Below are 17,563 nucleotides of genomic sequence, written 5' to 3'. Positions count from 1 at the left end.
TCATCACCATCACCATCATCATCTCCATCATCATCATCACCATCACCATCACCATCACCATAATCACCATCACCACCATCATCGTCATCATCACCATCACCACCGTCATCGTCATCACAATCACCATCATCACAATCATCATTACTATCACCATCATCATCGTCATAACCATCACCATCACCATCATCATCATCATCACCACCATCACCATCACATCATCATTGTCATCATCATCATCATCACCATCATTGTCACCATCATCGTCATCATCACCATCATCATCTCCATCATCATCACCATCACCATAATCACCATAATCACCATCACCATTGTCTAACTAACCGTAGTCAGTGTGCCCGACTTAGTTGAATTGAACTAGTCTAACTCTCCTGGAGATGAGACTGAACTGCTGCTAGGTAACACGAAACCTGCTGTCTATCTGTCTGTGACAAGTCTGCCAAGTATATAACCATTTATACAGACAAACACCAAATTCAATGCAATAAATGCAATATAATAATAAATGCAATAAAAATATTTTAATAACAATATGATTACATTATAAAATAATAACTTCCAGCTATCATTGTCAAAAAGGTTTAAAATGTAAACTGAAATCAAAACGACAACAATAGCCTTTTAGCACAACATGCTAACTGAAATGTCTCCTGATGTGTTTAAACTGCATGTCTGTGTTCTGCCACTTCATGTTTGTTCCACCCCACCGCGTCATCCATCATCGTCATCACCATCATCATCATCATCATCATCATCTCCAACATCATCATCGTCATCATCATTATCTCCCTCATCATCGTCACCATCATCATCATCATCACCATCACCACTATCATCATCTCCATCATCATCACCATCACCATAATCACCATCATCATCATCATCATCACCATCATCATCATCACCATCACCATCACCACTATCATCATCTCCATCATCATCACCATCACCATTATTCAATTCAATTCAATTCAATTCAGTTTATTTATATAGCGCCAATTCACAACAAAAGTTATCTCATGACACTTTCCAATTTGAGCAGGTCTAAACCAGACTCTTGAATTGTAAATAGAGAGAGCCCAACATTCCCCCTTGAGCAAGCACTTGGCGACAGTGGCGAGGAAAAACTGCCTTTTAGAAGGCAGAAACCTTGGAGCAGACCCTCAAGAAGGGCGGCCATCTGCCTTGACCGGTTGGGTTGAGAGAGAGAGAGAGGGAGGGAGAGAGAGAGAGGGAGAGAGAGAGAGAGAGAGAGAGCAGGAGAGCAAGAGAGAGAGAGAGAGAGAGCAAGGGAGAGAGGCAGAGGGGGTGGGGTGTGAGAGAAGGAGCACACAAGCAGAGATGCACAGCAGCAGTAATAATACCAGAAGTATCGATAATGACAATGAAGTATACAGAAGGTATTATGGTGATTTTGATAACAATAGTTAAACAATAATAATTTAATAACAATATGATTACATTATAAAATAATAACTTCCAGCTATCATTGTCAAAAAGGTTTAAAATGTAAACTGAAATCAAAACGACAACAATAGCCTTTTAGCACAACATGCTAACTGAAATGTCTCCTGATGTGTTTAAACTGCATGTCTGTGTTCTGCCACTTCGTGTTTGTTCCACCCCAGCGCTTCGTCCATCATCGTCATCACCATCATCATCATCATCATCATCATCATCATCTCCAACATCATCATCGACATCATCATCATCATTATCTCCCTCATCATCGTCACCATCATCATCATCATCACCATCACCACTATCATCATCTCCATCATCATCTCCATCATCATCACCATCACCATAATCACCATCACCATCGTCACTGTCATCATCACCACCATCATCACAATCATCATTACTATCACCATCATCATCATCATCACCCTCATCGTCATCATCATCATCACCACCACCACCATCATCATCACCGTCATCATAATTATCATCATCACCATCATCATCACCCTCATCATCAACATCAACATCATCATCGTCATCATCATCATCATTATCTCCCTCATCATCGTCATCTCCATCATCATTATCATCATCATCGTCACCATCATCATCATCATCATCTCCATCATCATCACCATCACCATTATTCAATTCAATTCAATTCAATTCAGTTTATTTATATAGCGCCAATTCACAACAAAAGTTATCTCATGACACTTTCCAATTTGAGCAGGTCTAAACCAGACTCTTGAATTGTAAATAGAGAGAGCCCAACATTCCCCCTTGAGCAAGCACTTGGCGACAGTGGCGAGGAAAAACTGCCTTTTAGAAGGCAGAAACCTTGGAGCAGACCCCGGCTCAAGAAGGGCGGCCATCTGCCTTGACCGGTTGGGTTGAGAGAGAGAGAGGGAGGGAGAGAGAGAGAGAGAGAGAGAGAGAGCAGGAGAGCAAGAGAGAGAGAGAGAGAGAGCAAGGGAGAGAGGCAGAGGGGGTGGGGTGTGAGAGAAGGAGCACACAAGCAGAGATGCATAGCAGCAGTAATAATACCAGAAGTATCGATAATGACAATGAAGTATACAGAAGGTATTATGGTGATTTTGATAACAATAGTAGTAACAATAATGGTAGTAGCTGTACTGAGTCGTAACAGATTTAAATCAGATTATGACTAAACAGTAGTAATTGCAGCAGGTTTTGAGCAGGACGACAGTAGGACCGCAGCAGGAGGTCCAGTCATGATCGATAGGAATCTGTGGGACAAGAAAGCACAAGGACTCCAGGGAAGAAGTTGAGTTAATAATATGCATTAATGGGACATGATTGTGTGCAGAAGGAGAGGGAGAGGAAGAAAGAGCTCAGTGCGTCATGGGAGGGCCCCCGGTAGTCTAAGCCTATAGCAGCATAACTACCAGCCCTAACTATAAGCTTTATCAAAGAGGAAAGTTTTTAGTCTACTCTTAGATATAGAGAGGGTGTCCGCCTCCCAGACCGAAACCGGAAGATGGTTCCATAGTAGAGGAGCTTGATAACTAAAGGCTCTGGTTCCCAGTCTACTTTTGAGGACTCTAGGAACCACAAGTAGCCCTGCATTTTGGGAACGCAAAGTTCTGGTGGGATAATAGGGTACTATTAACTCTTTAAGGTATGATGGTGCCTGACCGTTCAGGGCTTTAGAAGTGAGGAGGAGAATTTTAAAATCTATCCTGAATTTTACAGGTAGCCAATGTAGATCATCACCATCACCATCATCGTCATCATAATCATCATCATCATCATCACCGTCATCACCATCATCGTCATCATCACCATCATCATCACCACCATCATTGTCATCATCGCCATCATTGTCACCATCATCGTCATCATCACCATCACCATCATCATCTCCATCATCATCATCACCATCACCATAATCACCATCACCACCGTCATCGTCATCATAATCACCATCATCACAATCATCATTACTATCACCATCATCATCGTCATCACCATCATCATCATCACCACCATCACCATCACATCATCATTGTCATCATCATCATCATCACCATCATTGTCACCATCATCGTCATCATCACCATCACCATCATCATCTCCATCATCATCACCATCACCATAATCGCCATAATCACCATCACCATCGTCTAACTAACCGTAGTCAGTGTGCCCGACTTAGTTGAATTGAACTAGTCTAACTCTCCTGGAGATGAGACTGAACTGCTGCTAGGTAACACAAAACCTGCTGTCTATCTGTCTGTGACAAGTCTGCCAAGTATATAACCATTTATACAGACAAACACCAAATTCAATGCAATAAATGCAATATAATAATAAATGCAATAAAAATATTTTAATAACAATATGATTACATTATAAAATAATAACTTCCAGCTATCATTGTCAAAAAGGTTTAAAATGTAAACTGAAATCAAAACGACAACAATAGCCTTTTAGCACAACATGCTAACTGAAATGTCTCCTGATGTGTTTAAACTGCATGTCTGTGTTCTGCCACTTCATGTTTGTTCCACCCCAGCGCTTCGTCCATCATCGTCATCACCATCATCATCATCATCATCTCCATCATCATCATCGTCATCATCATCATCATTATCTCCCTCATCATCGTCATCACCATCATCATTATCATCATCATCGTCACCATCATCATCACCATCACCACTATCATCATCTCCATCATCATCACCATAATTCAATTCAATTCAATTCAATTCAGTTTATTTATATAGCGCCAATTCACAACAAAAGTTATCTCATGACACTTTCCAATTTGAGCAGGTCTAAACCAGACTCCATCCATCCATTTTCTATACCGCTTATCCGTCAGGGTCGCGGGGGAGCTGGAGCCTATCCCAGCTGACTACGGGCGAGAGGCGGGGTACACCCTGGCCTGGTCGCCAGTCAATCACAGGGCCAACATACAAAGACAGACAACCACACACTCTCACACTCACACCTAGGGGCAATTTAGAGTAGCCAATTAACCTAATGTGCATGTTTTTGGTATTGTGGGAGGAAGCCGGAGTACCTGGAGAAAACCCATGCAGGCACAGGGAGAACATGCAAACTCCACATAGAAGGGCCCAGACCGGGATTCGAACCTGGAACCCTCTTGCTATGAGGCGACAGTGCTAACCACTGCACCACCGTGCCGCCCCCCTTTTTATTCCATTGCATGAAAAGTGCAATTTGCTTTCTGAGCTCAAAAAATCGCTGGAGGACAGCACTTCGACTGAGCCACCTTACTTCTGTGTGATACGGGACATCTTCATGCTCAGCGCCCACGTCTTCTAAAAAGTGCTGAAACTGGCGGTGATTTAGACCACGCACACGAATAAAGTTCACTGTTTTCATTACCGTGGCCATAATATCATCCATTTCCAGAACCTTTCTACACAGAGCCTCTTGGTGGATGATGCAATGATAGGTTAGCAGAGGTGCGGGACAGTTTTCTTGTAGCATTTTCTCTTTTACCAGTCCAATCAAACCTCTTCTTTCGCCACACATAGCGGGAACACCATCTGTGGTCAGCCCCACCAATCTTTCCCACGGTAATTTAAAGCTAGTTACGGACTTCTCCACCGCCTCAAAAATGTCCTTCCGTGTTGTTGTCCCATGCATGGCAACCACGTCCAACAGCTCCTCAGTGACAGACAGATCGGCCTTTACGCCTCGCACAAAAATGGACATCTGTGCTGTATCTGTGTTGTCTGTGCTTTCATAGATGGCTAATGAATAAGCCAGAAAACTGCTTATTTTGTTAGTAATCTGTGACGTAAGATTCTCTGCTAGCTCTTTCACCCGGTCTGAAAAACAGACCGACATTTTCAAACGTCTGCACCTGGTCCAGACATACTCTCTAACACACCTTCAGCATGCACTGCTTTATAAACGCACCCTCAGAGAAGCTCTTGGAATCGTGAGTGATTTCCTCTGCTACTATGAAGCTAGCTTTCACTGCTGCTTGGCTCTTGGATGTAGCTCTTGTAAACATATCCTGCTGCGATTTTAGTTTTCCTTTTAATTCTTGGACAGCTCGTTGTTTTTCTTGGAGACTAAAATTTGCATATTTAGTGCCATGTTTTGTGTCATAATGCCGACGTATATTGTACTCCTTCATCACGATATCACGATACTGGTTCCTGAACAATGCTTTTTCGATACCAATTTTATAATGTCAATTCTAACAAAAAGAAAATTACATTACACATTACAGTGCAAGTCTTGAGTTTTATTTCTCAGCTTTGGTATTTTTCCACTCCAAGCAGTTTTCTTACAGAAAAATAAACAATGAATAATTTCCAGAGCAGTTGTAAAGGTGTCTATATATGCAGTGTGTTTGTACTTGTCGGCCACAGTACACTGGGGCTTTGTAACGTCCACAGACAGACTTGAATGCTGAGAGGAGGAAGGATATGGTCCGCTCTTCTTCCAGTTAAACACAGAGCAACTTCCTGCTCTGACATTGATTCCGTGCACGGTTAGGTGCTTCACCCAATTAGCCGTGTTGCCGGCCTTAGCAACGATGACTTTTTTGCATATATTGCATTGCGCACTATTGGTATCAATCTTGCTAAAATGGAGCCACACTCGACCTCATGGCATTTTTTTTTAACCGTTTTTTTTTAACTCACAACTACAGTTTCCAAAGACAAGGCATATTTCAATACTCGGTACTACCGGAGCATTTCGGTCGGTACCATAAAAGAACCAAAGTTCGGTACACATGGTCATGATCTCTGAGGTGGCAAAACATCTGATCATGCTGAAACTCACAGTGCCCTGGGAGTGTATAGAAGAAGCAAATGCAAAAGAAATGCAAAGTGGACAAGGACAAATTCATTGGACTCCTTGCTCCTCCACTTTCCCGCTGCTCTCCAAGTGGCCTCTGTGTGACGGAAGCTGTACCAGGGGCTTAGGGGAAGTGAAGCAACTAAAGAAACACAGCAACTGACTCCACTGCAACACTACATTTCCTGTTACATCAGAATCAGAATTTATCAAAATATATTGCCATTGTAAGTGAAGAGGTTTCACATTACTGGGAATTTGTCTTGTTGATTGGTGCAAACATAGAACGCAAGAAAGAGTTACATATAATAGTAAAATAAAATAGAATAAGGTAAAACAAAATAAAATAAGTAAAATAAATATGGTTCTGGAAGTAGTCCAAAGGCAAGGTAGTGCAGGGTGGAAGTGTAGTGCAAGTAGGTGAGGTAAACAGTGCAAATGAACAGCAGGTGGATAATGACATGAGCATAGATCAGTGCCTGTGCTGAAGTAACTAAAGTGCAGAGCAGCATGTTAGTCAGTTGGTGTTTAACAGTCCAACAGCAGAGGGGAAGAAGCTGTTCTTGTGGCGTGAGGTTTTGGTCCGAATGGACCGTAACCTCCTGTATGAAGGGAGTTTCTCAAACAGTCTGTGTCCAGGGTGAGAAGGGAAGTGTTGTGCTAAAAACGTCTCATTCGGCAGAAGTGAAGACAAAATGCATGAAAATGAACATTTTCATGTTTTACAATATGAGTTCATTTTTGACAGAAGTGTCAGAATGTCTCATCAACATGTTTCTTATATCCCTCGAACACTGACACTCACCTCCATCCATTCATATACACAGATTTACTGTGGAAATAACTCTGAAAAAGGATTTCTGACAGCTTTCATCCTTCCCAGGATCAATTACACACCAATAACATCAAAATTAACATTAAAGTGACCAGAAAAAAATCTTTAGATGATGTGAGAGTCTGGAACCTGATTTTATTGTACAAACACACTTATTTATGTGAGAAATCAATTCAGAAAACATCAAACTCTTTGTTAAAAAACCTGAATGAAAACACATTTAAAAGGATTTCAATTCATTTCAAACTGTGTGTATGCAGTGCAATCAGCAAAAATACTAAATTCAAACACTTTCTTGTGATGATGAGTCAGTGTGCCTCACATAAAGTGTGTGTGTTTCTCTAACAGGAGGACACTCTTCCTCCGACACTGAACACAGAGACACTGAGGAGGAACCAGACCAGAACCCAAACCCAAATCCAGCATAAAGTGGTTCAGTGAATGCGGTGCTGAAGGTGTGGAGGTGGGTCAGTGTGTCAGAGGAGACTCTGTAGAAGGACAGAGTGCCAGCAGGACAGTCCACATACACTGCAACTCTGTGAGAGACGGAGGAGGAGGAGGAGGAGGGGACGTCTGTTCTTCTTTTATCGTGACAGACAGAGAAACGATCATCAGAGCAGCTCAGACTCCAGGACTGATTATTCCCTCCAAACCCGCAGTCATCAGTGTTTCCTTTCCTTCTGATTCCTCTGTAAGTCACTGATATATCAACTCTTCCACTCCACTCGACCTCCCAGTAGCAGCGACCAGTCAGACCAGTTCTACACAGCAGCTGAGGCCAGCAGTCAAACCTCTCTGGATGATCAGGATGAGGCCGCTCTTCTCTCACTGCTGTCACCTTCCTGTTGTGGTCAGACAGTTTGAGGTTTGTGTTTACTGTGTTTGTGTCCACTGTGAGTTCACAGGCATCTGATGGAGAGAACAAGACACAATACAGCAGCAGTTTATCATCTAACACACCTGATGGCTTCATTTGTTGCTTCATTAACAGACTGACTGTTCATTAGATCAAAACTTCACACTGACTCATCTTGTTGGATCTTCTATCAAACTGAGAGCTGAATGCAGATGCACAAGCTTTAGATTGAAGCTACTTTAACACATGCTGCCTTGTTTTCATGAATCAAAGTGAACACACACTTACACTTCCTCAAACCAGGTTTCAGCCTCTGCTGTCCACCATGTTCCAGCCTGGAGGAAGAAACAAAGTCAGAATGAACCTTCAGAAGCTTCCTCATCAATGATCTTCATCAACCTTCACTCAGATCCACCATGAAGACAAAACAGCTGCATTTAGAAAACACATTTCATACACAGACTAAGTTCAACTTGACGTCAAACATTCAGAAGAAAACAACAAGAGAAGAAGAAACCAGCTGACATCCACTTTTCTGACTGTGACTCACATGTGATGAAGCTTCCAAACTGTGTGATTCATGATGCACACAAACCTGCTAAATATGTTTTTCTGATAGATCGATTGTTCTTTGATGTCTAGTTTGAGTTCATGTTTGATTCACTCCTTGATTGATCGGCAGTTGAAGAAAGTTTGATCTCGCCTGTCAGGAGCTTCCAGAGTCAAGTCAAGTCAAGTCAAGTCAACTTTATTTGTATAGCCCATTTTTACAAGCAGTTTGTCTCAAAGAGTCCACACTGAAACACCAAAGCCACTGAGTCTCCAGCTGGTCTGCGCTCGCATTTAGTCATCTTTCCAGTGGAAAAGAAATGCTGAGACACAGCAGTGAAGACACTGAAGGACAGATTTCACTGCGAGGACATCAGGCAGAACCTTCAGAGCCTTTTGATGTGCTGGAAAACCTTAGAGACGGTCAGCTTCTGCTTCGTGGCCTCTCCATCCATTTCTGGGACCGGAAGTGCAGCACAGGCAACACTGTGTGAGCTCCACGTCTGCCTGTGCATCATCTTCTTCGTAACTCACATCAGGTCTTGAATGAACTACTGGAGGAGAGCAGATCCACTTCTTGATATGCATGTTTACTGTTGTGTATTTACAGTGCATCTGGAAAGTATTCACACCGCTTCACTTTCTCCACATTTTGTTATGTTACGGTCTCATACCAAAATGGATTAAATTAAATTTCTCCCTCAAAATTTGATACAAAATACCTCATAATGACAAAGTGAAATCAATCTGCTTGAATTTTTTTTTGCAAATTTATGAAAAACAAAAATGAAACATGCACATAAGTATTCACACTCTTTGCCATGACACTCAAAATTGAGCTCAGGTGAATCCTGTTTCCATTGATCATCCTTCAGAGGTTTCTACAACTTGAGTTGAGTCCACCTGTGGTAAGTTCAGTTGATTGGGCATGATTTGGAAAGGCACACAGCTGTCTATATAAGCCCTCACTGTTGACAGAGCATGTCAGAGCACAAATCAAGCCATGAAGTCAAAGAAATTGTCTGTAGACTTCTGAGACAGGATTGTGTCGTCCCCACAGATCTGGGGGAGGGTACAGAAAGATTTCTGCCGAAGAAGTTTGGAACCACCATGAGTCTTCCTAGAGCTGGCTGCTCAACTACACTGAGTGATCGGGGTAGAAGGGCCAAGCACCAAGAATCCAATGGTCACTCTGACAGAGCTCCAGCATTGCTCTATGGAGAGGGCTGAAACTTCAAGGACAACCATTTCTGCAGCACCTCACCAATCAGGCCTGTATGGTAGAGTGGCCAGACGGAAGCCAACAAAATTCTCTGGTCTGATGAAACAAAGATTGAACTGTTTGGCATGAATGACAAATGTCATATCTGGAGGAAACCAGGCACTGCTCATCACCTGACCAATATCATTCTTACTGTGAAGCATGGTGGTGGTAACATCATGTTGTAGGGATGTTTTGCAGCAGCAGGAACTGGGAGACTAGTAAGGGTCGTGGGAAAGATGACTGCAGCAATGTACAGAGACATCCTTGTTGACAACCTGCTCCAGAGTTCACTGGACCTCAGACTGGGGCAAAGGTTTATCTTTCAACAGGACAACGACCATAAGCATACAGTCAACATCACAAAGGAGTGGCTTTGGAACAACTCTGTGAATGTCCTTGAGTGACCCAGCCAGAGCCCAGAATAGAACCTTATTGAGCATCTCTCGAGAGATCTGAAAATGGCTATGCACCTACGCTCCTCATCCAACCTGATGGAGCTTGAGAGGTTCTGCATTGAAGAGTGGGAGAAACTGCCCAAAAATAAGTGTGCCAAACTTATAGGATCATACTCAAAAAGAGTATTATTTATTATTTAAAATTCTAGCAAACTTGTTTCACTTTGTCATTTTGGTGTAGAATTTTGAGGGAAAAATGAATTTAATCCATTTTGGAATGAGACTGTAACATAACAAAATGTGCAAAAAGCAAAGCTGTGTGAATACTTTCCGGATGCACTGTAGATCAACAGCCTCCAGTTGCTGGGATGCAGTCAGAGTCCTTGTATCAGTTACTGTCTTCACTGTTATCAGCAGTGCTGCTGGTACACACTGTGAACCAACAGTCCTCAGCTTGTCACTGTGATAGACAAACAGTGTGTGAGCTCTTGTTGTCGGTTCATACCTGAGAGTGTCCAGTCTCCAGAGTGGATCCCCAAGTCCAGCAGACAGCAGCTCCACTCCTGAGTCTCCTGGATGATTGTAGCTCAGGTCCAGCTCTCTCAGATGGGAGGGGTTGGATCTCAGAGCTGAGGCCAGAGAAGTGCAGCCTTCTTGTGTGATCATACAGCCTGACAGCCTGGAGACACACACACACATACACATTGATCAGGTCAAATTTCTGTTGTGACAGTGCAATGTATTTATCTTAACAGTGCAATATATATTTTACTGTTTAATCTGTTATTCTGTACTTCATGTTTAATTACATGTCAATGTTGTCATGAATGGTGATTGTGTAATTGTTGTGAGCACATTAGGCAGAACCAACCAAATTTCACAGCAAGTATAATGACAATAAATTGTTTGTATTGTACTAAAATATTAAGACAAGATGTTGGAAAGGGGTTAGTTATCAAGAAAACAAAATATTAAAATTCTCTCTTCTTCTTGCTGAGCAGTCTGTGCCATCACTTTACTGATCTGTTCAGGTTGTGTGGATCTGCTCATCAATCAGGTTATGGCAAGTTTGGAAGCAGAAGTGACCTTGAATACCACAAGCTCCATGATTAGCCTGAGAATTAGATTGTGGGCGTTCAAGATCGATCTCTTGGACATAATTGGTGGCGCAGTGTTTTTAGTATAATCTACATTGTTAAATACTATAAATGTTGGTCATCTCTTTTTAAATCCACTTTTTCAATTCAACTTTTCTGTCAGTCTGGATGTAAAGGCTGATCTCTGAAACATAAGCTGAATCCTGACCTGAAAGTCTCCAGTTTACAGTGTGGACTCTTCAGTCCAGCAGACAGCAGCTTCACTCCTGAATCCTGCAGGTCATTGTTACTCAGGTCCAGCTCTCTCAGACTAGAGGACTGACGGCTGAGAACTGAGGACAGAGCTTCACAGCTTCTCTCTGACAGGTTACAGCCACTCAGCCTAAAAAAACATGACAAGACAGCTTTATTTGTATAGCCCATTTTTACAAGCAGTTTGTCTCAAAGGGCTTAACATAACATCAGCAACATCCTCTGCCCTTCGACCCTCACATCGACTAAGGAAAAACTCCCAGAAAAACCTTTAACAGGAAAAAATGGAAGAAACCTCAGGGTGAGCAACAGAGGAGGGATCCCTCACCCAGGACGGGCAGACGTGCAATGGATGTTGTACAACATACAACAACATACAGGACATTTAAGAAAACATTTCATTGCATATTAGATATGACTCACACTGGTAGTTATTTGAGCAATAAAATGACAATAAAAAAATAAAAGTGTATAACAATTATGGGTCACCCTTCACAAGTTGATTTATCTCTGTCCTGTGGAGGGTCAGTGAAAGTGAAGAAACCGTTTATGTCATGTTAAAGTTTCAGTTGGTTAGTTTTCAGTTTTATTTTCTGGTTTGTCTCCTCTTGTGTCTTGTTTAGCTTGTCATTTCCTGTCTTTCTTTGTTTTCCCTCCTCTTTTGACAGTTTGCTCCTCCCTGGTTAGTTTCACCTTTGTCTCATTACATCACCTATATACACCTGTGCTGTCCTTGTGTTTGTTGTGGAATTGCTGTGTTTCTCTGAGTTCCCTGGCAAACCCTGCATTCTGTGTTTTCTGCTATTCCCAGTGTTGCTTATGGATCCTGGATCTTCTTTGTTTGGACCATTTTTACCAGGAGCTACAGTCGCCTTTTGTTTCATTAAAGTTTATTAAGGTCCCTTTTTGTTCACCTCAACTCTTGCATCACGGTCTGCATTTTGGGTCCTGATCTTTGATGTGATTCTAACATATTGCAGGTTTTTCAACTGATCAACCTATCAACTAAATTTTTCGACTCTTATTTGGCCAAAAAACACTTTACTTGAGAACAACCCATCACATGTGGTCCAGTCAGTATCTGCAGTTCTGTTTTCACTTACAAAGCTTTGTTGGAGGCTTTGACCACTGGCAAAAGCCTCAGAAGAACCTCCTCTGAAGCAGAGTATTTCTTCAGGTCAAACACGTCAAGATCTTCTTCTGATGACAGTAAGATGAAGCCCAGAGCTGACCACTGAGCAGGAGACAGTTCACCTGTGGAGAGACTTCCTGAATTCAGGAACTGTTGGATCTCCTCCACCAGAGAACCATCATTCAGTTCATTCAGACAGTGGAACAGATTGATGCTCCTCTCTGAAGACAGATTCTCACTGAGCTTCTTCTTGATGTACTCAATTGCTCCCTGATTGGTCTGTAAGCTACTTCCTGTCTGTGTCAGCAGGCCTTGTAGGAAAGTCTGATTGGTCGTCAAAGAAAGGCCCAGGAGAAAGCGAAGGAACAAGTCCAGGTGTCCATTAGGACTCTGTAAGGCCTTGTCCACAGCACTCTGGTACATGAGAGCTGGTTCTAGTTTGTTTTGAAATGTTGGAGGCCGGTTTGCTTCTTCTTCAGACATCAGGTTGACACCAGAATTATTGAATGTCTGATGGACATGAAGAGCAGCAAGAAACTCCTGAACACTCAGATGGACGAAGCAGAACACCTTGTCCTGGTACAGTCCTCTCTCCTCTTTAAACATCTGTGTGAACACTCCTGAGTACACTGAGGCTGCTCTGATATCGATGCCACACTCGGTCAGGTCTGATTCATAGAAGATCAGGTTGCCTTTCTGCAGCTGCTCAAAGGCCAGTTTTCCCAGAGACTCGATCATCTTCCTGCCACCTGAACTCCATTGTGGATCTGTCCCATCTCCTCCATCATACTTGATGTTCTTCACTTTGGACTGAACCACCAGGAAGTGGATGTACATCTCAGTCAGGGTCTGGGGCAGCTGTCCTCCCTGTCTGGTCTTCAACCTATCCTCCAGGACTGTCGCAGTGATCCAGCAGAAGACTGGGATGTGGCACATGATGTGGATACTTCGTGATGTCTTGATGTGGGAGATGATTCTGCTGGCCTGCTCCTCATCTCTGGATCTCTTCCTGAAGTACTCCTCCTTCTGTGGGTCAGTGAACCCCCTGACCTCTGTCACCACGTCAACATACTCAGGAGGGATCTGACTGGCTGCTGCAGGTCGTGTGGTTATCCAGAGGCGAGCAGAGGGAAGCAGATTCCCCCTGATGAGGTTTGTCAGCAGCACATCCACTGAGGTGGACTCTGTGACATCAGTCAGGATCTCATTCTTGTGAAAGTCTAGAAGAAGTCGACACTCATCCAGACCATCAAAGATGAACACAACCTGGAACTCTTCAAACCTGCAGATTCCTGCTTCTTTGGTTTCAGCGAAGAAGTCATGAACAAGTTCCACCAAGCTGTACTTTTTATCTTTCAGCACATTCAGCGCTCTGAAAGTGAATGGAAATGTGAAGTGGACGTCCTGGTTGGCTTTGTCTTCAGCCCAGTCCAGAGTGAACTTCTGTGTTAAGACTGTTTTCCCAATGCCAGCCACTCCCTTTGTCATCACTGTTCTGATTGGTCCATCTCTTCCAGGTGAGGCTTTAAAGATGTTTCCATGTCTGATTTTTGTTTCTGGTCTTCTGGTTTTCCTGGATGCTGTTTCAATCTGTCTGACCTCATGTTCTTCATTGACCTCTGCAGTCCCTCCCTCTGTGATGTGGAGCTCTGTGTAGATCTGATTCAGGAGGGTCGGGTTTCCTGCTTTAGCAACCCCCTCAAACACAGACTCATACTTCTTTTTCAGCTTAGATTTGAGCTGACGACAAACTGGAGCAACAGTTCCTGAATGAAAACACAACAAATCAGTGAGTGGATGTTGGTGTTAATGTGAGAAAAGTGGAGTGTGGAAAATCCTCTTACTGCACAGCAGACAGTCAGCCAGCTCCTCATGCTTCATTCTCCTCAGGAAGTGCAGTGTGATCTTCAGAAATGCGTCTCTGCTGCTGCTCTTCTGCTCTTCATCCACACCATCCAACACCTCCTCATCTTCACTCTGCCTCTCTAAGCTTTCTGGGTAATCTAGACTCAGAACCTTCTGGAACTTCTTCAGCTCGTTCTTCACAAAAGTGACAATGTTCTCCTCAAGATGCTGGAAAGGAATAAAACAAAGATAAAAATTGTGCTGATTTGATTTGGAGCTAACAGTTGTTGTTGGACATTTACACACCATGAATATAGAGTCCAGGTCTGCTGGATTCTGCTGGACAGACTGACCACCGAGAACATCTGACTGTTGCTGCTGAACTCTGGAGAAAACAGGACGTATGATGATTACACACATTTTAGCACTTGTTGCTTTTTAAGGACCAGCTGATCCAGTTTTCTGGCACCAATGAGGCCACCTTCATGTTGGTCTATGAAGCAGTTCACAGATTTAGTACTGTGTGGACTAAACCTCCTGCTTACAGAAAACTGAAAAAGCTACAGGAAACAAAATGAGTTTACTGTAATCAGCAGACTGAAACTACCGAGCAGCTGCCTTACAGTAACTTTTTAATGACAAATCTGGAGCCAGTGGAGTCTGAAAGCTGAGACCAACTGGTAGATCATTTGTTGACTTACTGAGACTCAGAAGGAAGTCGTCCTTTAAAATTTATTGGTAGATCCATGGACCTGTCACTCCTCATGGACACACTGCTGGGTTCAGGTTCAGGTTCAGGACAGTCCGATCTCTGCTGCTCGGGGCTTCAACACAACACACACAGAGCTTTGAGTGTGAATAATGATGGTGGAGTGATGTGAGTGCTGAGCTGTGACATGGAGAAGAGTCATGGACAGTTAGAGATCCTCATCTCACCTCTGAGCTTTGGTCTGGCTGTCATGTTCCCCACACAGAGTGGTTTTAGAGGGAGGGACTCCCTCCTCTGTCTCCTCACACTGATTCATAGCAGAGCCCACACCTTCACACAAACACAACAACATGCTGTCAGAGCTCCAACATTCATTACAACAACATCTCCATCACGCATTACAAGATTTCTGCTGCTGTCCTGCTGGTGGACGTCCTGCTGTGTTTTCTGTGTTGTGGGTGTTGTGTTCAGTTCCCCCTCAGGGTACATGAACCTGTGGTGTTCATCTGACCGGCAGCAGCCACGTCCTCATACCTTCAAATCCAAATCCAGAAACATCAGTCTGACGTGAGAGCAGAGAGCCAGTGTGAGCTGCAGTGCTGCCAGTCAGCAGCACGTGGCAGTGTTACTGAAGATCTGTCAGTCAGTCTGAACCGCAGCTGGAGACACTGACGGAGCTCCACAAAGTCCAGACTGCAGCAACACTGAAGAAGAAGACAATCAGCTTCATTACTGGATGAGGAGGGACAAACAGTCTGTGAACTCATGTGACAAACACAAACTGCATCAACAAGCACAGAAGAAGAAGAAGAAGAAGATTCTTCATTGTCACACACACTCAAACTAATAGTTAACTCATGAAAAAGACGAGTTAAAGTTACTGACTGAAGTCCTGTCAGAAATGTGTTTTAATCTTGTCAAATAAACACATTACTGTCAGTGACGTCACACGACGACAGTGGATTCACATCAGTGCTTTTACTTTGAAAGGCAAATGTACTTTGGAACACTAATGTGTTTAAAAACAGGTACTGCAGTACTTTAACTGCAATAAAACTCACCTTCATGCTGTGAAGACGGGATGAAACTGATGAAACTTTCAGACAACAAACTGACTAAAACTACTAAACACACACATCTCAGTGTTTACGTGACACAACAGGAAGTTGGGCTTCACTTCTGAACAGCCTTTTGTCTGCTGGATTCTTCAAGGTTAACACATTTTGGCTTTTTGTCCTTTTGTTTCACAAAGTTAAAGTTAAGCCTCGTTCAAACTTTAACATTCAAGTCTAGAAACATGAAACCAGTCTGAACCGTTCTGTCAGTCCACTACCTGGAGTTCATGACCCACACAACACAGACGGACAGACTGAAGTGCGTCTCTACTCTCATCTTTATGGTAATGAACTTGACTTCTTTAAAGTATTTCCTCCCGCACAAACTAACAAACAAACAAAGTGCGAGAATAAACAAGCTTTCCCACTGGTTCCTGACTGTTCACAGCTGTTAGCATCACAGCTAAAGCCGCTTTTCACTCTTTCAAATGTCTTCTGCTAAAACGCACAAGAGCCGAGCGGTCGATCGCGTCGGCCGAAAGACTCGACTCCTGCCACACATTCAAACACTTACAGGATACAAGACAGGTTTATTTGTCACACGCACAATCATACACGGTACAACGTGCAGTTCTTTTTGTCCCTGCTACCAAAAATAGGTAAGTAAAATAGAAAAAGTAAAATTAAATATTATAAAATAGAAACCTTATAAAAATAATTAAATTAAAATTTGGACTCTGAGGCTCGAGTCAAAGTAATGGAAGGCACAAACAGTCACATAACACGAGTCATTAGAGAACAACAGAGAGAAAAACACACGTTTACCGTTTAGTGCGGAGCCAGAAAACAATCTGCGTCAGCACCTGAAGCGAAGTGAAAGTAACACAAACTACCTGTTGCCCCTCACCTGAAAGCAGACGGCGACAGCACTGCGGTCTGGTGATGTGCGGATCGATACTGAAATTCTTTATCTGAGGATCTTCATGCTCTAAATCGATTCTAAAATCAAAATATCGATACTTTTGATACTTCAGTAGTTTTGAGGAACACAGTGGAAAGAAACTATTGAGATCTTGTCTAAATGATAAGTGGTTGGTGGAAACTACTTTTTCTTCCGCCTGGGTAAGCGCGTAATGCGGCACGCTGCTCAGTCAGCCAGTCTCAATGTCATGTCATGTGATGTGTGGAGGAATTTCAGCTCCTAAACAGCCAAGACGCGGGTTGTTTGTGTGGTAACACCACAAACCTTGTGACACACCTGAGGTTAAACCACAACA

General features: G+C 42.9%; 1 protein-coding gene across 3 annotated transcripts; it reads right to left on the bottom strand.

The window, feature by feature from the left end:
* Positions 1-7,332: 7,332 nt before the first annotated feature.
* Positions 7,333-17,221, bottom strand: LOC124062022 (protein NLRC3-like). Of its 3 annotated transcripts, XM_046394438.1 has the most exons (12): positions 17,112-17,221; positions 15,766-15,935; positions 15,459-15,561; positions 15,224-15,346; positions 14,829-14,907; positions 14,522-14,750; positions 12,649-14,443; positions 11,502-11,675; positions 10,702-10,875; positions 8,277-8,323; positions 7,449-8,041; positions 7,333-7,390 (listed from the first exon to the last, which is right to left on the bottom strand). In XM_046394438.1, the coding sequence occupies exons 3-12, from the start codon at positions 15,545-15,547 to the stop codon at positions 7,364-7,366; spliced, it is 3,330 nt and encodes a 1,109-aa protein (XP_046250394.1). In that variant the 5' UTR covers positions 15,548-15,561; positions 15,766-15,935; positions 17,112-17,221; the 3' UTR covers positions 7,333-7,363. The 3 variants fall into 3 exon arrangements, with proteins under 3 accessions (XP_046250394.1, XP_046250392.1, XP_046250393.1); XM_046394436.1 differs by lacking the exon at positions 7,333-7,390 and having other exon boundaries at positions 7,397-8,041; XM_046394437.1 differs by lacking the exons at positions 7,333-7,390; positions 17,112-17,221 and adding an exon at positions 16,293-17,077 and having other exon boundaries at positions 7,397-8,041.
* Between the last annotated feature and the right edge of the window lie 342 nt (positions 17,222-17,563).

The sequence above is a fragment of the Scatophagus argus genome, chromosome 7 (genome assembly GCF_020382885.2).
Source record: "Scatophagus argus isolate fScaArg1 chromosome 7, fScaArg1.pri, whole genome shotgun sequence".
In the NCBI taxonomy this organism is placed as follows: Eukaryota; Metazoa; Chordata; class Actinopteri; family Scatophagidae; genus Scatophagus; species Scatophagus argus.
The sequence above is the reverse complement of the archived record's forward strand: the minus strand, read 5'-3'. Positions and strand labels throughout refer to the sequence as shown.

Coding starts and splice junctions, on each gene's coding strand:
- LOC124062022 (XM_046394436.1), bottom strand. CDS start 15,547: ATGAATCAGTGTGAGGAGACAGAGGAGGGAGTCCCTCCCTCTAAAACC. Junction 14,908..15,223: donor CGACTTCCTTCTGAGTCTCA/GTAAGTCAACAA, acceptor TGTTTTCTCCAG/AGTTCAGCAGCAACAGTCAG. Junction 8,324..10,701: donor TGGAGACTGGACACTCTCAG/GTATGAACCGAC, acceptor TTCTTCCTCCAG/GCTGGAACATGGTGGACAGC.